Here is a 27,163-nt window from a genome sequence, read left to right on the forward strand (position 1 = left end):
ACTAATCATTTGATACCAAAATTAAACTAAGTGACCTTTATAAGACACAACAGCACAGTTTCCCTCTTAAAGTAAAACAAGAGTTTATTAGCAGAACAATCATATTACAGAGGTTTCCTGCTACTGTACAGCCTCACTCCGTCTGATATGACCACTCCAAGTGCTGCCGCTCGGGCTTCGAACATAATCCAAATAGTGTAACCATATCAGCCCTGTTTTCGCATCCTTCCACTGGCTGCATGTTATTTTAGGATTGATTGCAAAGGCTGGCCCCTCCCTACATTTCAGAACTTGTCTCTTTCTACAAGCAGGCCGCAGTCTGAGATCCTCTGCAGGCGTTGCTAGCCATTCCAAAATCAAGGCTGAAAACCAAAGAAGACAGAGCCTGTGCCATGAGGGCAGCTACACTTTGAAACAATCTGCCAGAAGAGATGAGACTTCCAGAATTGGTTTCCCTTTTAATCTCACTTCTTAAGACACATCGTTGACTGTCTGTGACTTTTAATATCTGTATCTTTGTTGTTATTATTTTGACTCTGAGCGTTTGTGCGTTTCGTAATGTTAGCAAACATACATGACTCTTTCCATTTAAACTACAGTTACACTATGTTTTAGCAGTTACCATTTTCCTGTAGTTGTCACTTTTGGCAACAGTTACTGCTGAACAGCAAGGTTTATAAAGCAACAATCCGTTATAAAACACTAAAAACCGACAGCAGTTACAATCGACTCTTTGGACATCTTTCAGCCTACACATAATTACATCTGAGAAGGAATATGGAGTTGGGGTACTGACATCTTGACAGAATGTCCCTTCCATTCTGTTTTATAAGATAAACATAATACAGGAGGGACAGGGAGGAGGAGAATTAAACTTTCACTTTGAATCATATCAAACAACCCAGTCACAAAACAGCTTCTTGGCGGCTGCTCCACTGCCTGTCCTATCTCTCGACCTCTGTCTTACTGAACAAACCAAACCAGACATCCACTTTTTGTACTCATTGTCCTCCCTTCTTGTCCTCCCTCCCTGTTAATGCTTTGATGAAGACGAGTGTGCCTGCCCTTTTTCAAATTAATGATTTGAATCATTTGTCAGAACCCCTGAGGTTTGTCTTCAAACTGTCCATACTGTCTCATTTAACTCTAAACCAAATTTGATTTAAAAAATGTTAAATGGCAAAATGTCTACTGGTCTTCAGTCTGGACTTATCTTAATGGCATCTTGACCAACCAACAGACCTCTTGCTGTTGTGTTTGGTCTTTTTGCTCATAATGGCTGGGCTCCATCTCCCCTCACTCAGCTCTGAATTTTAGGAAACCGGAGAATCTCTGTCCCCTGTTAAAGAAGATTAAGATTAAGAAGTCCTTTATTAGTCCCGCAATGGGGAAATTTGCAATGTTCCAGCAGCAGAAAGACATCAAGTAGCATGCAGTACTTGGGTGAAGGAATATAAAGAAATATAAATATACAACATACTGTATATCTTTATATATATATATATATCTTTCCTTCTTCACTCTTCTTCACTCTTGAGGACACAGAAAAGGACAGAGTGTCTGAGACAAATTATGGGAGACAGTTAAAGGCAGAAAAAAAAGGACGGTGGTAAACTGTAGTGGGACGAGGACAGATTAGGAGTTATGGAGATCATAACTGGGAAAATCTGATGCATAATGCCAAGGAACATTATGGAGTGAAAATGAAAAGCAGTAAAATAATCATGAAAGAGGTTTCATTCATCTCCAGTTTGTAGGGCTTTGATCCAAAGGCAACATACATGGGAGAAATAAAAAAGTGATTCATGAGCAATTAACTGGCCAGTATGCTTGAAGTATTTTTAGTCCATATTTTATTCATATTAATGCTGCACTATGGGCCCTGCTGAAGAGTGTTCTTTCTCTGTCCTTTCTCCTGCGTCCCATATATCCAAGCACTTAAAAGTGGTTGTAATGGACGTCTGTGAGGAAGTGAGCGACTTAGTAAGTGACTTTGTAAATCTAAAAAAAGCTGCTGTGTTGAGGAAAAAGGGGCTTTTACTAAAAAATTTAGCATCTGAACTGCTTCAGGCTAGTCTGTGAGAAAAGGCTCTTTTCTGTGTTCTAGTGTGTGTGTGTGTCCGCAAATTTGTTTTAGTGCATTTTTATTTATGTTTGAATGTGCATGTCTTTCATCATGTTTATGTGGGTTTCTGTCTGTACCGCTGCATATTTATATGTTCAAGTTTGTATCATTTGTTTTTCTTAACTCTGTGTGTGTGTGTGTGTTCCTGTACCTCTTACTTTGTGAGGACCATTTTAAGGACATTTTGTGTGTGTGTGTGTGTGTGTGTGTGTGTGTGTGTGTGTGTGTGTGTGTGTGTGTGTGTGTGTGTGTGTGTGTGTGTGTGTGTGTGTATCTGAGTGAGAAACCCAGACTCAAGATGCAGATCATGCATTTATATCTTGCAGGACATCAGATGACCACCATGTGCTGAAGATTAAGCGAAACAATCAGAAAACGTAATGGTTCTTAAAAATAAAGAAACATGCTTTAATCTTTTCCTGGTTGGTGAGATTAGATTAAGTCTAAGTGCACAATAACTTTTAAATGTGAGAAACCAGAAACATAAACTCCACTGACATTTCCTTCCATTACGAATATATTTGAATTGATGTGTGTACTAGGTTGCTACTGAATGCGTCTCTTAGTTTACATGTCTGCATGAAACACTAGAGAACAATAACAACTCGTCCAATACTAATACATTTTGTCGAAGAATTGCTTGCGTGTGTTTGTGTCTGGTTCTTTGATCCAACACAGCTGCACCCACTGCGCACAGTTTTTCTTGCAACATTCACACGTTTGGCGACAGCAGCACAGGGCCGAGACAGAAAGACAGAGGTGGCATGAGAAAGTCACAGGGAGTATATGCGCTTCTGCCGCTAACTGAGATGAAACACGTAGGAGGTCAAAGTTCATCCCACCCAGAGTCCAGTGTGAGGGCTCGCAGCCTCTGTACCCTGGAGGTCAGACAAACAGACGGGTGTGTGTGTTCTCCACCAGTTAACGATTGGTTAAATAAATGAACAGGCTCCCTGTGGTGTCGTCCATCCTGAGAGACACACTGACCAACTGAAAGGACATGGCTGTGGTCTGAGTGATGACACACACACGCACACACACACGCACACACACACACACACACACACACACACACACACACACACACACACACACAGTCACACAACCTGTTAATCATTTCACACACCTGTTTATGCAACTATAGAGACACAAACACTTCATCTCTCTCCCTCAGAAACACATACACACATTCCCTGGAGTAAATTAAACAAATACAGCAATGTCTGTGAAGAGAGCTGCACCATCTTCACTATCAGGAACAAGTAAACAACACAAGATTTTACAGAGTTGGACTCAGAAATTCCAACCACAACAATTCCAAACATGGCTGAAACTCTGTTATTGATGAAGGGCTGTCTGACTAAATGTGGGTGGTTCTATTCCTTAGAAGCAGGCGTGAAAGTCAATGTAAGCCTCGAGTAATAGTGTTAAACCATCACTATATCAAATTTGAATTAATCGTTAAAAAAAAACGTACAGCACAAATGCAGTTCAAATGCTTTGTTAAGACGTTCATGCACTTCAGCTCCTAAGTTTCCTACAGGTCTGTTTGGGTTTGAACAGGTAACCTACTTTTTTCATGAGATATCTGCTCTATAATACTGTATATACAGGATACTACTGACTTCTTTTCATATCTTTTCAATTTTTCCTTTTCGTCACACACACACACACACACACACACTGTATACCATTTCTACGCTCAAAGTTATTTAGCACAAGTAAAGGAAAGCGTGTGCAGTTTTTCACGATGTGCCATAAAAACCCAGATTCCAAAAACCGCACTGACAATGACAGATTGAGAGGAAGGCAGAAAATAGCACCGAGGAGAACACACACTGTGACAAGCACCTAAATCCAAGAGAAAAAGCAAGACTTTGTGTCGCAAGCCACACAATTCACAAGCCACACTTATACGCAAACACTTCTCCCTCTCTCAGGAATGAATCGCTGGCATTCCCCTGCCCGTCTCCTTTCTCTTCCTTAAATCTATGCCAACAACCAGCTTTCTCCTCACCATATGTCCAGTGTGACCTTCTCCCGCTGGGCCAGGCGGGGCGCCACACCGAGCTGTGATCTGTCGGGCCGCTGTCGAGCAGCCAGCTTCCAGTCTGTCTTAGTGGCTCCATTCGTTGATTCATGTCTTTTAAATGGCTCCAAGTGTGAGACTCTGCAGCGGGTCCCCCTGATCTGAGTGGCTGAGTAGAGAGCCAGTCTGTGCAGTTGAAACGATGTATACGGGGCCTGGCTGAACGGCTGAGTACTGCTACAGAAGGACCCATGACAGAGCTGCTTGCTCATGCTTGACCTTGAGCCCCAGGGATCCGAGTGTCACATAGGGCCAATCTGAACCGTGTTTCTCTGAAAAACACATCTGGGCTTAAACCATGTTTGTTCAATTAGCCTAATTTCCACCACAGAGCTGCTTCGAGGCCACCCAGTGATTCTACATTTTTTCATCATGATGCTGTGGGACATTGTATCCTACTTTGACCACCGTCCTTTGAGGCTTTATGTAGATTCTACTTCATTTGAGACTTTAAGCATCATTGAGCAATATTTTTGGTGATCTAATGCATCACTGTAATGTGAGACGACATCAGCCTTCACCAATCCCACAATGCACCACTACCATAGACAGTCATTTCCTGCAGTAGACCAGATAATTGCACCTTCACTGTCCAGCACCAAAAGGTAGAAACACAAAGCCGTTTGTCTAAAGAGCATTTAGCCCCTAAAAACCCAAGTAAACCAAGTGTGGAGGCCGAACCAGAGCTTAGATGAGACTGAATATTGAGTTACATTAATCTGCTTGACAGTAAATAAATGGATGAGTATACATAAAAAAACGGGTTCATAAACATTAGCTGATAGATTATAAATTCTTTATCTTTGAGTTTGTGGGTAATTTTGTTCAGTTGGAGGCACAGTGACGTCCTGTTCAGTTTTAATGGTCACTTTAAATCAGTTTCTTTATCAACTAACATTTCTCATGAGTTCCTTCCAAATTCGTATCATCATACGCTCAGTTGAGATTTATATACAGTATGTAGTTGTCAAATTCTGTCTGTAACCGATAAAGTAGAGTAATGACACTGGAAATGTTGATACTGGAGTGATTCACCTTTTACTCTGTAAATAACAAGTAAACTGCACAGTCCAAACTGAACCTGCTTAGTAATGGTGACACAGAGCGTGAAATATTTATAAGTTTATTTGAAATATGTATTAGAGCGTCCAAACACTTGTTTTAGACAAAAAACTGGTTAAAAAAACCTGCAGTCATATAGTATTTCAGGATGGTAGAGTACAATATAATCCTACTCAACTGTGACATCAGCATACACCAGAGTCGATATGCTTGTGGCTGCCAGTACAAACACACAAATACACACACAGCTTATCTTCACACAGCCTTACCTCGCCTCTGTGCCCCACATAGACAAATGCACACATGGGCTGGAAAGCACCGGTGCCACAGGCCAGGAGGTGAGTGCGGTTGTACGGCTGCAGGAGACGGACAAAGTTGGCACACTCCGTCTGCAAAACAAACACAGTCACACAGAGTAAAACCTCAGAGAAATATGAGAAAAGGTTCAGTATATGTTGCAGGGCATTTTTTGCATTGTCCACTTAAATACACAATTCTTTTGATCTCAGTACCATGACGGCCACAGTGAATTTGTCCCTACACTATTTGGGGAATGGATTGCTTTAAGTTCTTGATTTGGGTATGCGGCAGATAATAAACCATGACTAACTTTCCATGCAACATTAAAACAAATTAAAACAATAAAAGTGGCAACCATAAAATTCTCAGGGTCAAGCAGATAACTTCAGCCCAGGTAAATAATGTAAAATTTTACACACACACACACACACACACACACACACACACACACACACACACACACACACACACACACACACACTGTATACCATTTCTACAATAATGAAACTCTTAAGTGAAATAACACAGTGCAACAGTGTCCAAATGCAGACAAGTTGGTTTTCTGGGTATTGGAGTGAACCAAAATCTTTTTTTCCCCCATATGTTTGCAATGAGGGACAAGAAAAGGGCTTTATTAGAAGACATGCGATAGCCTCGGTGTCCCCCACAGGAATTGTATCTCCAATTTTTGGATTTCTGCCAAAGTGACGTGCTGATGTTGTGGAGCAATTTTCATCACATGCGGGTCAGACGAGATTTGACAAGATGTTCTGTGGAACATCACAAACGCCTCTGTGCCAGCGCAGAAATGTGGTGGATAATTTGGGGGTTTAAAGCTGAGATTTGTGGAAATGACAAACACATGATGAAGACACCAATGATGAAAATGGCTTTAACTTCTGTGGTGCAAAAGGGACGTTAAATTGAAAACAGGGCAGCTCAGGGTAGAAGGGGAGATAGAAACTGTCATTGCTTCACAAGACACCCTAACACATTAACTTTTGTAACTCAAATACAACTGAAACAAGTAAAAAAAAAAACTCCCTTGGATAATTGTTTTAGGGTCCCGGACACGGACATTTAAACACACAGTGGAGCGAGAACAAATGAAGCAGTGGCTGAGGAAACATGAATCAGGACTGTTCTGCACTACGCTGAGGTCCAGAGGAAGCAGAGGGCACGACTACTTCCTGCTTCTTGACTGTCCCAGCACAAGCAGACAAAACAGGTGTCAGCAGAGAAGGAAAGGATCGGGCCGGGTGTCATTCTCTCAAGTTTAAGGTCAAACTAATATCTGCACAATAAGCATCTGGTGTTTCTCTTTGTATTCGCGTGCAAATGCAGATCAATTCATTAATCTAAGGGTTTTGCTGCAGGTTTCTTTTTTTTGCATTTGCATTTTTTCTGTCCACGTGCCTTTTCTTAATTTCTCCACATCAATGCGTCTTTTTTTGTTTTACAAGTACATGTCTTGTGTGTGACCAGGTCTAGTAAATCTGTCATCTTGTGTTTGTGTGTGGCCTGTGTCCCTCTCAAAGACGCAGTCGGGCGCTCAAACACTGTTGATGGTTTTCTCTGGGGGGTTTGCAGACCTGATGTAAACCATGTCACCGCGCTACGAGGAATAGTTTACATCATCATACGGCCGTTCCCCGATGGCTCGTCTCTCTACCCAAACAAAACCAGACCAGTCATAAACTAAACAGAAAACCATTTGAATTCAGAACGTGTTTAATAAATCTAAATTAAAGACTAACCATTCAATGTTAATAAAGACGAAGAATCTGGAGTTGAAAGGTAGAGATTTATGTTGAGGTATGGGAGCTACCATCACGCAACTTTGGCAGCTTTATTTCTGGCAGGTTTTTACCCCCTAATTATTTAGCACAAATTAATATAGGCGGACTTTACTCGTGCCAAACCGCTGCAGAATTTATGCCCAGGCTACTGGAACCATCATGCGGCTGGAGGCCACAGTCTCTATGTTCTTTCAGGAGATATACGATGTCTACCAAGTGGACTGAGAGTGAGCAGAAATCCGTCTCTCCTGTATTTCCGTTCCTCCACTCAGGGAGTCGTCTTGGAGATTTGTATGTGGCCGAGGAGAGCGAAGGGCGGAATGAAATGTTGAACAAAGAAAATGCCTCTCTGTTCTTCCACCCTGGGATTTGGGGGTTTTACACGTCTGTGTGGTCTTGTCAGAGATTAAGTGGCATTGAAGGGAGTTAAACTGAAGATGAAGTGGTTTGATGGTTTTGTCTCTCTGGGAGATTTAAGTGAAAGGTTTTAAACATCCAGCCAGAAATGAAACTGGAGATTTAATCATTGCTTAAATATCCACATTCAGAGCTATTTTGTGAAAAAAAATCAACAATGTTAATTTATTAACCTTTTCATTTTCAAGAGAAGGTTGGCTGACCACATACACTTTCCCAACAATACTCTGCTGTCCATTCATACAGATCTGACTTAGAAGCTGCCCAGTGAAACCACAGCTTTGTGTCTTAAAGGTTCAAAAAGTGTATATATCATTTTCAACAAAAACTGATTGTTACATTTGGTCCGAGAGGCATTTCTCATTAACATAATCAAACAAAAATACATTGCCAAGGCCTCTCTTGGCCATTATGATGCACAATAGTCTGATTTTGTCATTATTTAGACTGCACAATGTGAAACATAAAACAGGACGTCACTTCGCATCCAAGAAAGACGAAAATCACTTCCCAAATGTCCAACAAGGGTCTAACCACTACACTACTTCTCACCAGTGAATTAATGAAACCTTTATTTTACATCTGACCACATGACAACTCGACATGCACATGTTTATGTTTTTCAGAAGGAGAATGAGAAAGTTCGGCCAAAACAGCAGAGAGGTGACTCCAGAGAGCAGGACTGGAGACAAATATCTTCCTCATAACACAAAGAAACAGGGTTTATGTCAAAATGTGGTCTTTATTTTGAGAAACATGAGCAGTAACGGCACCACAGGCTACAAATCATTTAATTATGGTTTGATTTGTTTATGCTAAGTACAACCTAGCATCGCAATTTGGCTCTGACACATGTTAAGTAAGCCGCATGTAGATGCAGAAAAGAGATTTGCCTAAGGTCAAGGAAAATGTTTGAGGAAACTGGTCTCACTTCAAGGGCTGCATCCTTTGGAGGCTGCATTTGAAGACCAATTGTGTCACAGTGGCACAACTCAACTGTCCCATATCGAAGGCTCCTTCAAATGTGGCTGATAAATGTGTTCTGTTCTTTCATTCCCTAAAAAGGAAGACGCCAATGGGTGGATCCTTCACAGCCAAACCTATCCCAGGGTTCATTGTGCTAAGGCGGCGACAAGCTGTTTTTCAAAGAGGTAATGGCAACGGCAAGTGCATACAAATACATGTTGTGTCCACCATCAGGTCTGCTGCTACGGGCAACAGCAATAAGGACTAGACTAGCTGCTGATGCTGATGGAAACCCTGTAGACCAGACCATCTCATTTCGAATTTGCCTCCTTGGTCTATGTAGGCCATGAAGACTCCTTTTTTGGGCTGAGTAGACTAGATCTTCCAAAGAAGACGGGCCCTAAAATAGGAAACTATTTGTTAGTTTATTAGTTGCTATTAGTTGGTAAACCTAAATTAACCCAATTTTTACTTCCGAGGTGTTAGTATTTTTTTTCCTCGATATGAAAAATGGAGCCGTCATAGAGTTAACGTTTGGCTAACAGCAGTGAAAGTTTCAGCGGCCTGACCCGGGCAGGGAGCGGCAAGTTTGGACAAGGAGAGTTGTTTCCAGTATAAACAACCAATGTTCAGGGGAGAGAAGTCAGAGTCTGTTATATTAACAGGAAATGAGGAAATACACGCACAACTATGCACATTTACAAGGCGCAACAGTCAACAGGACCTCAAACACAATCACAGACTCACACAAACACTATGGAGGCAGTTCAAAGCAGAACAGCTGGATGAACTTGTCTGTCTAATCCTTTGGTCTCAGCAGCTGTTTAATCCTCAAAGAAACCAGTTTTCTATGTTTCCCTGAAAACATTCAGTCATGGGCAAAAAAAACTCGCGCCAAAGCGTCTGAGGTGATTTTTGCAAATATCTACCGACTACAACATGTAACCAATCAAAAATTCATTTCAGGACAGAAAACCACAATCACCTAACTTGGCTTCCTGGCAGGCGTACGAGCTGTGACCAACATGAACCAGCATCTTGGCAGCAGAAAGAGCAGAAGACTGGTAGAGACAGATGAAGCTTGGTCTCTTGCCTCTGCAGCATCTTTTTCTAATTAATATTAAAACAAAAACCATTCAAGAGCCATTAAGAGTTATTGCTGTATCCTCCTAAATCTGGAGCCCACATGGTACTGTCAGCTTTGTATTATGTCAGTGTAAACAGTAGAGTATGTTTTCAGATTTAAGATATTTACTGTCAGTTTGAAACATAAACACGATTTATCAACGCAGTCATTACAGAGCATACGATTTTTGTGAAATCGCAAATGACCTTTTCTAGCCCTTCTTTAGTCCCAATAATAACGCAATTATTCAAGGAACTATGTTTAAGTACATCTGTTAATCTGACCCACCCTTACTGCAGGTAGCCATCGGCTCCTCTGGACAAACTGAAATGAGAGAAAATAGGCATAGGGATACTGACACGCAGGTATGTGGAAGAGATGGGCATTTTGGTTTTGGCTAATTTAGAGAAAGAATTGGAGGTAAGGAAGAGACGGTTGAGGCAACTATATCATATATTGATGGCTATAGCTGCACTCTGATTACTGTGCTGTAAGTACCCCTTTCTCTTCTTTTTTTTCTTATTTGCTGAGCAATTGCTTCCAGCCATAAACAACATTTCCTGCTTGCACTGCGTTTTGCCATTTTGAGAAGAGTCAGTGAAAAAAGTTGCTGATAGTGGGGGAATCGACTCATGAAGAGCCTGAAGACAGTCGACCAAAGTTATAAATTCTTCTGACTGTCCATACAGTTAGTTTTGCAGTGATTTGTTTCAAATATACAGTATTGCATATCCAAAAAGTATAAATAGTAGGGTATTTTCTCATCTACCCATTAGAGTTGAGAGGGAATTAAGGTTAAGCAGCTAAAACTACTTTAAGGATAAGCAAACATCGACTCCATGGTGTAAGGAAACAAACATTTAAAGTCTACCGTAAACAAACTATAACCTAAAATATGACTACATTTCTAGACAGGATCATCTTTAACTTTTCTAGACTACTATACCAAATACTAAAGTCTAGATTGACTTAAAGTGAAACTGATCACATCTCTGCTGATGAAGTTAAACCAAAATAAAGGCATCGTATCAATCCTGTCATGAAAGAACACAGAACTGAGCTAACAAGTTGATTGTTTGAGTTCACGTAGAGAATCAGTCGCATACTCTAAATGTTTTACTTGCTCTCTCTGATCCCTGCTCTGTTGTCAAAATGATTTTGTGTCAGCTCACCATGCGCAGCGATACAGTTTCAGAGGAAGTATCTATATGATCAGATAATAAGTCCGATTACATGTAGAGGATGAAGCAGAAAAATGTGTAAACAGGCTGAGCAAGACAGAACACGCTTGGCTGAAATTGCTGAGAGCCTCCCCTCTGCCTGTTATTTATTTTCCTGAGCTGTAATTAATGACGGTGAAGGTCATGAGGTTGTGACTCTGGGAGGAAGCGCTATCAGTAAAAACATGTTTAAGGTGGTCACCAGTTGTCAGTAGAGGGAGTGGAGACAGAGACTTTCATGAAGGAGATAACAAGGACTCAGCTACAGGACGAGCGTGGTGTTATCATTTGCCTAAATTAAATAAGACGTAGAGATTTCGTACATTTTTTTTTTCCTTTAGTTGCCAGGAACTCTTTGTTTCTACACTATCTCTCTCACATCGTTCCTATAACTCTCAGCCACAACACACACGCACACACACACAGTCCAAAATAACAATGCGAGGACCTTTTACCTTTTAACCTCTCCCACTTTTTGTCAAACTCAGTTATGTTTAACAGACACACACAGCACACATATGAGATACAACATGTGAGTGTGTGTTTAGTGTATGTGACTTTTGCTTTGTAGATGCCACAAGATATAACAGTACTTCATCTAACTTGACACTAAGAAAAACAATGAGCCAAAACTAAAATACTTGAAGGAATGCACACAGTTGTGTAGTTTGACAAAAAAAGTCAAACATCTCTATCTGTTATCCACACGCTTACTCTCGCACTTGCTGTCTCTCTCTCTCTCTCTCTCTCACTCTCTCTCTCTCTGTCTCTCACTCTCTCTCTCTCTCTCTCTCTCTCTCTCACACAGACACACACACACACACACACACACACACACACACTAGGAATTCTTTAGGCACAAGTTAGAGTTACACACAGTGTAATAATGCGTGTGATAATGCACTTGACTTCTTTTGTCCATGGACAGTAGCATGTGCACACACTCAAACACACATACGTACGTGCACACACACACACACACACACACACACACACACACACACACACACACACACACACACACACACACACACACACACACACAAAACACACCTAGTGCCATGTGAGCCTTGTGAGTAGTGTGCAGAGGAAACACCTAATAAAACTGATATGAGACACCCAAGACACACCTGCCACTTCAAACAGAGAACATATACCCACATCCACACACACACCTACAGATACACACACATACACACACACACACACACACACACACATACACACACACACATACACACACATACACACTTTCTAACTTGTTCCAGATGGAGGTGGCGGTAGGACTTCCTTCCATGAGCAGAAGATTTAGGATTCTCATAACAGTGTGTCTTCATTTTACGTGTGTGTGTGTGTGTGTGTGTGTGTGTGTGTGTGTGTGTGTGTGTGTGTGTGTGTGTGTGTGTGTGTGTGTGTGTGTGTGTGTGCGGAGTACTAATTAGTGCCAGTTTCTGAGCGCCACTAAAGCCACTGAGAGCTCCTTCACCAACTGAGACCAAATTTAATGACGTCTCGAAACATCAAAGAAGATACATCAGTAGTCTTTTCCACTTCCTTCCTGTCTTCCTTCATTTACTCCTTCCTTCTGTGTCATGTCTTTAGTAGCTTGTTTTCTAGGTTTGTGATCAGAATCTAAATAGTCTTGCAAGTATTGGGTCATAAACCAAAGTACTGGGAAAATTCAATTTTTGACTTGATGGCACTCGACAAAAATGTCATAATTAGATTAAAAGTTATAATTAATCCTGAAGGGAAAATGAACATGTGTACAGAATTTAATGGCAATCCATTGAATATTGGAGTACCTCTCTCATTACCATCCAGCTACTATTCACACCCCCCCAAAAAAACTAATCCCTGCTTAAAAACCTGCCAACCCTTATTAGTCATGTCTTCCATGTTTATGATGCTTTTAAAATGATCATCATCTCCATCCTGTCCTTTTACCATCTCCTCTCTCCTTCATCATCTTGAAGGAGCTTCTCTGAGGCCTCCAGGCGAACAAACAGAGAGCTAAGTCAGCTTGAGAGGCGGTACACAACTCAAGGTGCTGACACATTCATGGACACTGGTTGCATTTTTATTACAGAATGCATTTTCCAAAGCTGAAACATTATTGACAAAACTCCCTTTGTGGTTTTCTTCTCAAAGTTTCCTCTCATTTTCTTTAAAGCAATTTTTTAACCTTAGAATAACGGCATTAAAATCATTTTGATGGCTTTATTAACTCTGGTGCACCGTAGAGGAAAATTTGCAACATGCTTAACAGTAAACCTCAAACACCAACAACTGCAAGAACCAAACTTGGTATGGAAATGGTGCCATCATTTGTGGGAAAACACCTGATTTCACACAAAAATGTTCACTTAAGTACATGAAAATAGTAACAAATGAACAGTTGAATTCATTGTTATATGTTGTGTTCTTATCAGCAAGGTTTTGTACTGTATCGCATGGCTCAACAATCAAAATAAAAGCTCTTATTCCCCTGTATCTCTGTATTATTCATTGCACTGCACTGAAAATGCCGACTATAAAACCGGAGCCTTTTTTTTCCCGCAATCAATTGTCAAAGGTATCTAGCATGTAGTCAATTACCATTTTTCCTGTATCACTGTTCCAAACAAACTGTGATTTAAACTTATAAAGCCTACATAAGAACGGTACTCATTCAAATACTGATTTGATACTGTAAAATCAAGGGCATGTTAACACTTGCCTCAGTTACAGCTAAATGTCTATCTATACTGACTACAGCATATATGTGATATTTTATTACTGTAATCCATCATTGCACATGATAAGAATGAGTTGGAATTACCCCTGAATAATGATAATAATAATTATATGCTAATAGCAGATTTCCTTTACATTGCGATTTTCATAACACAAAGTTTACTAATACAAATATTTATTGTTACTGACTAAATCTCTCCTTCCCAGCGAAGGTTACAGGAAGATGCATATTGTTTCAGCTGCATTTTCAACCTGCCAAAAGTGCACCTGTAGGGGGGGCCTAATTGTGGCTGAGAGCAATTCTTCCATTTTGTTGCTTTAAATCTCGTCCCTCGTTCCCTCTGTATTTAGATTGTTTGTTAAGAGATAGAGTCCCTCCTCCCTTTACGCAACCACAGAACCAATAAAGGTTTAAAATGACAACGCTCCTCTGAAAGCATCGTTCTGGCCTTACACATGGCAACTTTAACATTTCATTATGACTATTAAATTATCTTGAGTGCGCTTGGACACTTCAGAGACTAATTTTATTAGTCTGCTGAGTCATATAATTTACTGTACATTTTTCATTTATGTTGGGCGGCAGACTAACTGCTTTAGGGTAGGAAACTGAAGAGTCAGCAAAACACAACATGTCACTTAACTGATTAAGAGCGCTATACAGGGTGAAATGCTGAAAGCACATTTTGTATTTCCCGTCATATGTGCCATGCACTCTGGGGCCGCTGTTTAGAAAAGTAATGAAAATGCATAGATAGCTTTTATCCCATAAAAATGGAGCACTGTAATGAACTGAGCAGAATCTGAGCGAGTCAGTAAAAGCAGAGTAGAGGAGATGCTGACGTGGCCTCAGGATTCGGTTGGTGAGAAGCCAGAATCTCTGAGAGCAGAGGGACCAACTTGACAAGCAAGAGTTTGGAGGACACACTTGCCATGGAGAGAGTTACCTCACTGTTCTGTAACTGGAGGCCTTCTGGCTGCTCAACAGCATTGGTAAACCCTGTCACTTCATTCATGTAAAAAGTGGTTTGTTGGGTTCAGTTTGGGCCAGAATTGAAGTTACTGGAAACAGGAATGAGAATCCTAATGTTTTGAAATTATCGCATTATGAACATATGGAGGATCTTAAGATACTCTTCTCTATATATATATATATATATATATATAAAAAGAATTTGCATCACAAACCACAGGATATTACTAAGTTTATTGAGAAGCTAAGTACCACTTCACGCCTCTCATGTGACCTCAAAAGTTGAAACAGTGAAGAGTGGCATGGAGCGTGACTTGCTCTAATGTTAATAAACAAAAGCAAAAGGTTAAGCTGTGGCTGAGGGGTAGAGCGGTCGTCCTCCAACCTAAAGATCGGCAGTTTGATCCCCAGTCTTCCCCATCTGCATGCCGAAGTGTCCTTGAGCAAGATGCTGAACCCCGAAATTGCCCCTCATAGAACAAAAAAGTGCTGCTAATACATGCACTGTGTGAATGGGTGAATGTAAAACTGTACTGAAAACTGCTTTGAGGGGTCATCAAGACTAGAAAAGTGCTATATAATTACAAAACCATCATCACGGCTTATTTAGTTTTAATATCTGTCAACAAGAGCACGCAAGCTGAATGTAGTCTCTCTTCTGCAGCTTTGGGGTTGTCAGCACTGTCAATGTAAACTGTTCCAGTCTCTCTGTCCCTCTCATTGGCTGTTGTAGTTCAGCACAAGAGGTACTGACGTTAGCATCCTAATACCAGATCCTAAATATCAAACATGTTTGATATTTAGGATCTGGTATTTATCGGGGCAGCCTCATCGATATTACGGCCAATTCAGGAGCTTTAAGAACAGCTCTATGACCCTTCACAGTACCAGATACTTTGGGCCAGACATAGATACCGAACAAGGTACCAGAGCAGATTTCTAGGGATTAAATTGGCCGGAAATTCTTGTAATTTGAGTCCAGGTAAAATATAGTTGCACTGACTGAGCTTCAGCTTTCTGAAGAAAATGTTTCCGAAAAAGAAAGAAAAGGTTTTGGTAAAATGAATCATCCATTACTCCTGAAGACAAATATTTGTTATATTTTAATTGTATAGAAATTAACTGGAAGTCGCTTACCTGCTCCTTTCCTGTTTCAATACACTCCTTTCTGTTGCCAGGTAACGGGGGCCAGTAGATCTGTGAAGGAGGACAAAAAAAGACAAAGACAGAAGAACAGAAAAAGAAGAAGAAAGAGATGATTAATGACCTCATAACTTGAAGACAAGCGCCTTTATTCAGCCATATTGCAAAATGTAATTGCCACACAGGCTGTGCGTGACTGTTTGTGCAATCCAAACATAATAATCAGCCGCTGTGTCATTAAATTTGAATTATTTTCTCTGCAAATCCAACTTTATTGTAATTAGAAGCAAATTGAGCAGAGCGGATCCCCTACACATGTTGAAGAAACGGTTTTGGAAGACTTGGAGTGAACTTTTGGCTTGTCAAACTGAAATCCTGATTGAGACATGACTAACACATTCATCATTTCAGTTATAAAAACCAGAAGCACAAGTCAGTGGATATAGGTCGGTTCACCCAAATTACTAAATAGATGGGAGGGTTTTGGCCAAGCACATAATTTAGGTTTTACGTGTTCAGGTTGTGAGATCATCTGCCTCCAAGATTTCTGCCTCCACTTCAATACATTAGAGGTAAAAATGATTTCTTTTGTGATTCTCACAACTTTAAAGTAATAGATTAAAGGGATGCTTCACCCAAAAATGAAAATTCACTCATTATCGACTCACCACTATGACGATGGAGGGGTGGGTGAACTGATATCTGAAATCGAATATGATAATTATTCAAATTAAAAATTTTTTTTTTACAGTTTATAAGCACTATACTAATAATAACTGATGATTATTCTCAGTTGACACATTATTTGGCCAACAATGTGCATTGTTTGCTTTTTATGTGCATTGTCTGTTTTGTGTCTGGAAATGAAATTAGACCATTTGCTCTAACCAAATGGGAATCCTGTGCAAAATGGATTTTAAGTGTCTCCATCTGAGGCCTACTAAAATGAAGAACAAGATATAAATAAATAAAACAATTTACAAGTCAAGTTCTCACAGGATGGATCCAAGATTTGAGGATTAGGAAAGTTCCAAGGCCTTTCTCTCGCTCTCTTTACAAATCCGATTTGGAGCTGAGGTGAAAGTCAGATAAGCATGAAATAAAAAGTTGGACCTGAAACAATGGGGCTAGTTTTCACACTGCTCTCTGCAAATGAAAAAATGAAATCCAACTGCCCCTGAAGAGGAAAGTCTTACTCTGCCACAGTAACGGAGCTTCAATGAAGTGTGTAACGCTGCAGTTTCATGCCGACTACCAGAGGCAGTTTTTTCGGAGACAATAAGTCTTTGTCTGGTCCAGTAGGAAACATGGCTTTGTTTTGACTAACCTGGAGAATAGAAACCAGAGAGCAGCACTAATGTTCCTGACTTACATTACCATGTCTGTGTTCAGTGCGTATGGGGAGCATGTGTGTGAGTCCGTGGCCTATACAGTAGCTATTGTGAATTGGAACGAATGGGTATGAATGAATGTCAGTTTCTGAGTCGTTGGCTTCAAACCGAATCAGATTCTCTTCTTTAACTCTTCACATCTTCAATTTGATATCAGCATATATTTCATCTTGTCCATCAAAAAAAGAAAGTCTTCACAGGCAGAATAGTGGATTCCCTGTAAATCACAATGACTGAAACATATTGAAAACTGAAATCTCACCTCTTAATCAAAGTTATGTGTGAATACAGTACACTCTGCCACTCAACCCCGACAGTACCTCGACATGTATGTTCAGCATTGTGTGTAATGCAGCACTCACACGTACAGTATGTGATCCCGACAACAACAATCAAAGTTTCATGCTTGCAACACACAACATAGCCGGCTCTCAAGCTTATGTACCATAATACCTATCAATACAATGCTAAAGAGAAGTATATGGGGATGAACACACCAGATTCACCAGCTGCCTCAGGCCCCTCGATCATGATTTGATAGGCTGATGCTTTCATTATGACAACTGGGACACAACTGAATCACATGAGATCCCCCTATTCAAAGTGAATGAGCATCATATTCATTTAAGCCTCCAATGTATGTGTGTGAGTCCTGCATAATGCATTCAGGAATACTTTGAGATTTAAAAAAAAGAAAATTCATCCATATTTCGACACATTTCCATTCTTCCAGCTTTTTTCTGCCTCTGTGTTATTCATGACTGGAGGGATTATGTTTCAGCTTGTCCGTCCTTCTGTATATTAATTCAATTTTGTGATATCTTGGTAAAGATGAACAGATTAGATTTTAGTGGCTAAAGGTCAAAGGTTAAGTTAACTGACACAAATGTCTGATAGAACTAAATGATAAAGTGATTTATACCCAAATGGTCAAAAGTTAACTTCACTGTGACATCATAATGTTCTGCAAATACAATGTTCTGGCCATAATTCAACGCCATAACTCAGGAACCAAGGGGGAGATTGTGACCATATTTCCTGCAACTTAACTGGTTGGCGGAGACGTACAACAGTGGGGTAGTAATTCAAGTTTTTTTCTGTGAAAGGAATGAAAATGTGCCGAGAATAAAAAAAAAGACCCTCTAGATTCGTAAACTGTGAATTTTTTGACTGTGATTTTGAATGTGTTGCTTCAGACTGGAAAATACTTCCACATTTATACAGCTAATGTTCCTCCTCCTCAGTGTAACTTGGACATTAAACCTTACGTTCAATTCTATGATTTTAAACACAGAGAAGTGATACTATGGCTCCATATAGTCAGAAATCCCTCTATTTTACAATTTAGAAAATGAAATCCACTCCCAGCAAAAGTTTTTAAAGTTAAAGTTAAAGTGGATCAATTTTCTCATCTAACTCTTGAAAAGAAAGAGAACAAGCATATTTTCACAAATTTTCTAATTAATATTAAACTAAGTTTAACTGCAAATAAAAACATTCCATGTAACAAATATATATATCAGTGTTGGTTCAAACTCTCAGCATAAAATAAAGCTTTATTGCTGTTTTTGAAAGACAACTCCACCATCACACCATCGAAGACATGACCTGATTTTTTTCCAGGGGAAAAAAAACACAAGAAAAAAAAAAACTGGCTTGCAACAGTTGGAATTCATGAGAAACAATTATTGGTTTCATGCCACTGAATGAGAGTCGGTGTTGAGCTTGGCCTGAAGTGGTTATGATCTCTTGGTGAGGTCCTTTGTGATGATGCTGGACTGATATGGACGTGTGCCCACTGAAAGGCCTGGCTCACAGTCTGGCCTAGAGCAGCCTGATAACACGCCTGACTTACACTGATGATATCAGACCCTGGCTAAAACCTGGCTGACAACGGTCTCAATCACATCCATCATCCAAGATTCCTGCTCGACACACATTATGGCTGACCTCCACCAGCCCTCCATGTGTTATGTTCCCTCCCCTGTTTAGCTGTTTCCTGACACGTCATTGGCTGTGACTGGGCCTCTTCAAAGGCCTCTTTAATTTTTAATCCACCTGGAAAATTATTAACACTTGTTATTTCTTTGATCACTTAACTTAGCAGTGTTTCAAGTGCAAAGACGTAAAGGACAACAGGTTGTCCATTAACTTTACTCTCAGTTTGGTTGTAGCTTTCGACCGACCCTGTGAACAAACTGGATCTTGTCATAACACCACGACACAATGCTTGAGCTGGAAGATATACAAATCTTTGTTCATGTGCCAGCTGCTAAACATCCTAGGAGAGATCAAAAGTGCTGCAGTTTTATTTTTAGTTCACAATGTACCTGAGGAATGAGATTAAACAATTGCTGAAAATCTGATGAACCACAATTAGTTCTTACAATATGGGTACAACCCGAATTTACAAATCAATGCATCACTTTTATCAAGGTTGTCATTGACCTTGTGGCCATTAATGTCACAAAAACTTTCCCTGTCAACTTTTGCTTGTAGGATTTATGTGCAGTGAACTTATACAGTAACTCTTACAAACAATAAGAGGGCTGGACTGTATATACTATAGTGCTACTGCATATACTGTGGCTACATCATGTTGCTACACACTGATGTAAGTAAATCCTTTTCCATCTCGGTCAACGCAGCCGTCGTTTATACATATCAGTGTTATATCTCAGTGTTGCTGAGCCAAAACAAAATGTAGCAGCAGCAGATAGATGGCAGGTGATGAGATTATGTTTTACTGAATCAGGATCAAGGCTAAAAATCCATCCAGCCACTATCCACACCGTTTATTCTTTGATGGTTGCAGCAGAGCTGGAGCTAATCCTGAGGATGGACACACCCTGGACAAGTCGCGAGTCCATCACAGGGCCAATATAAAGAGAACAGCAACCATCCATGCTCAAATTAACACCTACGGGTAATTTAGAGTGAGCAGATCATCATTGTAAGAAGCTTGAGAACTTGGAGAAAACCTACACAAGCACAAGGAGAATATCTAAACTCAACACAGGAAGACCCAGACTGACCAGCAGGTTTCAACACAAAACCTTCTTACTCTGAGGCAACAGTGCAAACCACTGCATCCCCACGCCGCCCAACTGCCTGATTTAAATAACTGATTGAGTCATTGTAATAACCTTTGACCAAGTCAATCGTAAAATTAACTCAGAAAGCTTCAAATCTCAACGCAACTTCTGATTTAACACCATATAATTCTTTTTGCACAGTTTTCCGTTGAGGCGGAGCGGATTACTCCGACTTCACTAAGTAGGTGCCAGCCACCATCACCACGTAACCGAACACTGAGAAAAACAAACCAGTCATTTCAAAATGCTGAAAGACATGACAAAGTATTTGACACTTGCCAAACACATTTCCAAAAACCAAAAAGAAAACATTTTATAAACAGCAATCAAATATTGTATACCAAATACCTCAAATTAATGTTTTAGTTAGGAAAATTTGACTATTTATTCCATCATTTGAAACATTTACTTGGGCTAAATCTGAATTTGTTTTACTGTTTTTCTGGGTGGTTTCATGAAGTGAAATGTTTCCCCTCTCAGATGTGACTCAGTCAGTACTGGATCCAGTTTAAAGCCTGGGCAGAAACACACGATGCACTGACATAACAGCATTTGACTTATTTTCAACAAAAGCCTTGTGTTGAGAATTTGATCGTACTCCCTTTTCTTATTTTACTGCAGTGCTGGTCAGATTTATAGTGGAAAGAAAGGATGGCAAACATGTTTTTGATGCCAAAGTGAAATTGAAAGCTGTGGTGGGCAGAGTTTGAGCTGGAAAACTACTCAGCTACCAAAACATATTCTTCTCAGGGGTTTCATTCTGGTTATGAAATTTCAAAAATATACACATTTTTTATCAAATGCACAAAAATTGATGAATAGAAAAGTCATAGTTTTCTCAATACCATAAAGAAAGTGAATATGTGAAGTGTTTGTTTCATTCCTCAAGAATCCTGAGCAAGATCCCGAGGTTGTGATTTTATATAATGATGCAGGGATCACGACTTTTCACTGGAGCTGCTCGTCATAGCAGCACTGACAGATAATCCCTTATGTCAAAAATTGTTTGAATTCATTCAATTATGTTTCTTCTCCTTCTGTTAGCAGTGGTTTATGGTGCGTTTGGCACACGTGTGTAGTCTTGTAAACATTTGTTTCACTGAACTGGCAGGACTGAAAGATCTCACAATGGCTGGCAGTGAGAGAAGCGTAGGCATTAAGTATCAGCGAGCGTCATGTGTGATCATCAGCCAAGAGAACAGTGAGAGGAGGCTGAGCGAGGGATGAGGGAGAATGAAGGGGCGGACGAGGTGGGCGGCATCTGTCAAAGTCTTCGACCAAGGAGGAGCACAGAAATTCACTCATTCATTCACACACACACACACACGCACACACACACACACACACACTGACACAAATACAGCTCATACAGTGGTTGAAGCACACTGGGGAATTCTCTTTTCCTCTTGTAGAGATGTATTTCTGTTCTCTGAATACTAGAAACCAGTTTTTTAATGGAAAACAAAATACACTGGTTGCCCAACTGCTGAGAAATATATGCTGCATATTTTCTTCTGATGACATGAAACATTGTTCTAGTTCAAAGGGATAGTCTTCCTGTTGTTTTATTACGTCCTTCAGAAGAGGTCACCGGTTACTTCAATTGTATTGGATTCGGCTGCAACGCTGTTTACCCCTGGGACTCCAAAAGTGTTTTATGGACTCAAACACTTCAGCCCCCCTCCATCGGCATAGTGGTGAGTAGACAATGAGTGTATTTCCTTTTTCTGTGAACCATCCCTTTAAATCTACTCATGTGCCTGGTGTTGAAGCCTTCCAAAAACTCTTAAGATATGACTCAAAGGAGAAATAACTCCCTAACTCTATAAATCCCAGCACAGCTCATATCAACGTCTGCTGTTGCACTGAATAAATTACTCTGAACCTGAATTCCATAAGAAAATGAGACCCATATTTTTTCCATAATTGTTAACATACTGTATTTGGCCTTCTTGATTTAAACCAAGATGCCAAATCACTGCATCAGTGACTTGAGACATTCATGTGATTCTTCTCAAAATGAATACACTTCATTCAAAGAGCTAATCAATGATGTAATATTTAGGATAAATGAAACAATAAGATGAGAGCATACGTCCCTGTTGGCGAGACCCACTGTGTTTGATGAAAATGAAACTGGATCATAATGATTCTCTCATGTGTTCCTGGCAAACCAAAAGAATCTGTAACTGCCACAGTGTTTGACTTGAGCCTTAATGACAAATTCATGCACAGATCAGAGGTGAAGACGATGGAAACACAATGCTTGATTTATGGCTAGCTGCACTTTTACAGGTGTTGCAGCAATGGTCTCTGGAGACTGTGAATGTGTGTTTGGTAAAGGAAGGAAGGAAGACATAAAACTTGATTGAAGAGTATTTTTGAAGGCTGCTGTTTATAGATCAAGAGCCCGAGGTGCAAACAGACATGATAACAAGACGTGGTAGTGTAACAGGTTCCTGTATCCACAGATTCCACAAAGAAGCTATCAATTAGGAGCAATTTACACAACAAAGCAGATGTGTAATCCAGTCATTCTTAGCTTTACTTCTAAAACACAGGCTATTTTTATTTTGATATTTTCATCACAGTTTGCTGAAACTGTTTCACTAATGATGCAATAGCAGTAACATAAAATAAAACGGTTGCTCAAGTTGATGGTTGATTTATGATGAGGACTGTTTCACCAGATGTTCTGCGTGAGCGAACACAGGGAAAACACAGATTTCTATGCCCATCTCTCTAAGCTGTACATCATGACTGACACCTCTTAAATCACTGCAACTTAAATCAAAATGTAATTATATACTGTACTGTATGTAGGCTATACTGTAACTAACCTTTTAATGTAAATCAATCATGAAAACAGAACAGAATACATAAAAAACAAGGGCACTTTGACTGATATTATTTACTGTGTTTAAAAAGCTCACCTCTTTAGACTCGCTGCTGGCAGGTCCCAGCAGGAGCGAGTACAGGACGTCTTTGCCTCCCAGGAAGAGGCGGTCGCGGTACTCATCCAGGAAGACAGTGGTGAGAGAGAGTGGACCGTGGTGACCGCTGAAGACAGAAGACCTGTTGGTGGACAGCAGGTCTGCAGAGAGAGGAGAGGAAAGGATGAGCAAATGTATTAAATGGAATGAAGGAAGATAAAATGAGGAGGAGAAGAAACTTGGGGGAGATAATGATGCAAGAAGGAGACAAATGGATGAATGGAAGTATGAGCTTTTACATCCACCTACTAATTCCACAAATTATCCGCTTTACACTTGACGTATATGTATTGTAGATTGCCCAAGGAAGAGAAATGTGGAATTCCGTGCGATTTGCACACACAATACTTTCAGTATTTATAAACTTTGAACAAACAGGCAACCAGCGCTCTGTATCTGTCAGTGGGGGTGGGGCAGTGGGCCTTTCAGTCTTCTTCTACGTCCTCAGATAAACTGCAGTGGTCAACAACTGGTCAGACCTCAGGTCAAAATCACTGCCAGACCATTTTGATAATTTGTTTTTCTTATTTCAGCATATCGGACTGACACAGACATTCATGGTTGCTGCTGCTGCTGATCTCTGTCATGGCAGCAACATTCATGGATCGTTTCCTCTATTATTGCTGCAGTGCTTTATAATGAGGTGAATTAAAGAGCTTTTATTTTGAAAGGTGTGAATTTAGGTCAGCAGATTGTGTTGGTTGCTAAACAGAAAATACAACAGCAGCTCAGTTAATCATTCAAACTTCCATATAAACCATACACATGAAATGTAATAAAGTAAATTCAGTTTCATTTTATGAAAAACATTGACTCTAAAATCTTCGCTGCAGATAAACCAGAAAGGATGAACACAACGTATTTCTAACTTCACTCTGCACCATAGACAGTTTATAAAAAGCTCTGCACACAACCTCCAGCACACAAACAATACAAAGTGACAGTATATTGTAGAACTGTTTGAGGAGGACTCACTTATGAAAATGAATAATTCTGAAGTAGCTCCAGAGCATTAACACAGGACAAGAGAGCCGAAGAGAACATTCTATACAGGCAGGTTTAGAACAGGCGCTCTACTAGTACAATAAAAAAAAGCCGAACTGAGCTATAGGCTCACTACTTTGATTCAGTTATGCTAAACCTGCCGCAGAGCACTTCTGGTCATTTTTTGAAGTACATGACTTTATGTGATCAGATGCACACGTGATACACAATCCCATGTAAGTAAACACATATCAGTGAGGGAGCAGTCCTCGGTCCATCTGTACACACCAGGATGCACCTGGCTCTCCTCTGATCTGCCAGCAGCTTCACAGTCAAAAGGTTGAAGCAACCACCCTGCAGGAGCGGGTTGAATTCAAGTTCAGCTACATGTCGGGTGTCCTCCTTCTCCTTTACACACACACACACGCACATGCACAAACACACAGTATGCATACACCAGTGTATAAACACAAGCACAAGCCTGCTGCTTCTCAGCCTCCTGCAGCTTCCACATCTTCCACTTTCTCACACAAACACCTCTTCTTTCTGCTTTCGTACTGTCACTTCTCCTGTATCACTCTCTCTCTCTCTCTCACTCTCTGACACTCTCTCCGTCTAGGTAACAAGATGTGGAAAGAGAGATGTGTGTAAGAAGACGTCATTGGTATGTCAAACTTGGTGGAGGTGTCCTTCGTCTGAATCGTCTCTCTGTCTATCTCTCATCACTCGTCCGTCACACTCGTTATTCCTCTCTCTTTTTCACTTGGTCCTAAACACACACACACACACACACACACACACACACACACACACACACACACACACACACACACACTCACACACACAAACACACACAACCGGTGAGAAAATAGCCTCACTCACTTGCCACTCAGCAAAGGTATTGACTGAGTGAAGCACAGGGGCCCTGCACCAGTGACACCCATCACTGAGGCCTTCACACACACAAACAGTTGATTTTTTTTTTTTCTTTTCTAAGAAATCTCAGTTTCCCAAATCATCCACTCCCACACACATACTACATCATCACTGCAGGGCTACGAGTAAGAATTATTAATCCATTTATCAAAATGTTATTATTAGATCACTTGATTTACTAGTCAAGCTACAATTTTTATTTGAAAATAATGAAAATTGTCTATTACAATTTCCCAGAGCCCTCTGACATCTTTAAAATGCCCAATACGATTATATTTACAATAATACAAATATATAAACTGACATTCAAACAGCCTCTCCTTCGGTCAACCTCATTACCAGAGCAGAGGAAACTTTAACAGTTTAACATTTCATCATCTCTCTACCACACACAAATTCCCTAAAGGATTCTCGGCAGCAGACAAATCAAATCCACTCGAAAAATCTGGTTAATCATCACCGAGGCGTACGTCCATGCCTGCTAAATGCTCTAAAAACACGTCTGAAGACAGCCATAAGGGGAACAGCTTTGTTAGAAAGGGAGGATATAAAAATTTAACACTGCTGGGAAAAGAATAGCGCTGAGACACACGAGCAGGGAGGCATCAGGGAAGAGGTACGGAATAGCACAGTCAGAGAAAGTTGAGAAAGAAAGATAAAGTTGGAGAGAGAAGAGACGAGGGTGGATTTTTACATCTGGTAGGAGTTCGAAAATAATGAGTAGAGAGAGAGAGACAGACAGAGAGTGGTGTGATGTCTGGTGGATTTATTGGGCCCTGGTAGAGGAAGATGAGGAAAACACAACATATTTATGAGATGTAGAGAGTAAAACTGAACAACTGTTTTGAATAAGATAATGGCAATGTGTGTCACTGATCTGCATTTTTATGTCAAATGTGTTGTTTTCTCATTATAGTTTAAAAATATTTACTTTCTTGGCTTTTGAAAAGTAACATGTAACATTGTTCTGCAACTTTTTTTTCTGAAAAGCAGATCAAGTTACAATATCGCAAACTGAATATAATCCAGTAGTTTAAGTAACTTCACCACCTGCAGCACAATTCAAACATTAACGCTGTTTTCAGACGTAAAATTCGGAAGATCTCTGAAAAATTAAAAAAAACGTTCATTTATTGAAATCAGGGTAATACTTTGACATAATAATTCAAATACTGATTTGAAGTCATATCGGCCAGCCCTATGCTTTGATATGTTTCCAGCTGTATTCAGACATTTTCTGGACACTCTGGGGCTGAAATACTCCTGAAAATGTTCTGAGCAACTGACTTGGACAGTTCTCCCCAAACAGCCCCTCCTGTCCAACATGTCTGAAAGCACCTCGATACTGTGCACCGATAGCGGCAGATATGTCGAATCCAGATGTTTCAGCAGGAAGGTCTGATCAGTGTTTTCATGATAGCTTATCAGCAGAACATGAGGGCGGCTCTACACGTCTTCAGCTGATGACTCTCTGTCTCCTCGGGGTCAACAGTTTCCACACGGCTCTGAGGCCTGTGATGGCCTGCAGTTGCAGGGAGAGTGATGAAGACTGACAGGAAACCGTGTGTGGGTGTGTGTGCGTGTGATGAGACGAGGATATGGTTTTGCATGTATATCTGTGTGTGTGTGTGTGTGTGTGTGTGTGTGTGTGTGCTGAGGCCTTTCACAGATATCGGGTCAGGATTTAGTGTTCACAGCACACCTCTCTGTTTTGACAGGAGAGATTACAGAGGATGGATACTCTCAGGTTACCAGGGTACAGCTATTGAATTTTTGTAAACTATGTGTTTATCAAATATGACTAACCG

At 40.3% G+C, this 27,163-nt stretch overlaps 1 protein-coding gene across 2 annotated transcripts in view; it reads right to left on the reverse strand.

The window, feature by feature from the left end:
- The window catches only part of sema3bl (sema domain, immunoglobulin domain (Ig), short basic domain, secreted, (semaphorin) 3bl), a 65,307-nt gene that overhangs the window by 21,707 nt on the left and 16,437 nt on the right, over positions 1 to 27,163 (reverse strand). For both annotated transcript variants that reach the window (XM_034590491.1, XM_034590490.1), the window contains exons 2-4: positions 23,376 to 23,536; positions 15,951 to 16,010; positions 5,546 to 5,665 (exon numbers count right to left, since the gene is read on the reverse strand). In XM_034590491.1, coding sequence (XP_034446382.1) covers positions 5,546 to 5,665; positions 15,951 to 16,010; positions 23,376 to 23,536 — 341 coding nt within the window. The remainder of the gene's footprint in view (positions 1 to 5,545; positions 5,666 to 15,950; positions 16,011 to 23,375; positions 23,537 to 27,163) is intronic.

This window comes from Hippoglossus hippoglossus, chromosome 7 (genome assembly GCF_009819705.1).
Source record: "Hippoglossus hippoglossus isolate fHipHip1 chromosome 7, fHipHip1.pri, whole genome shotgun sequence".
NCBI classification, from domain to species: Eukaryota; Metazoa; Chordata; class Actinopteri; order Pleuronectiformes; family Pleuronectidae; genus Hippoglossus; species Hippoglossus hippoglossus.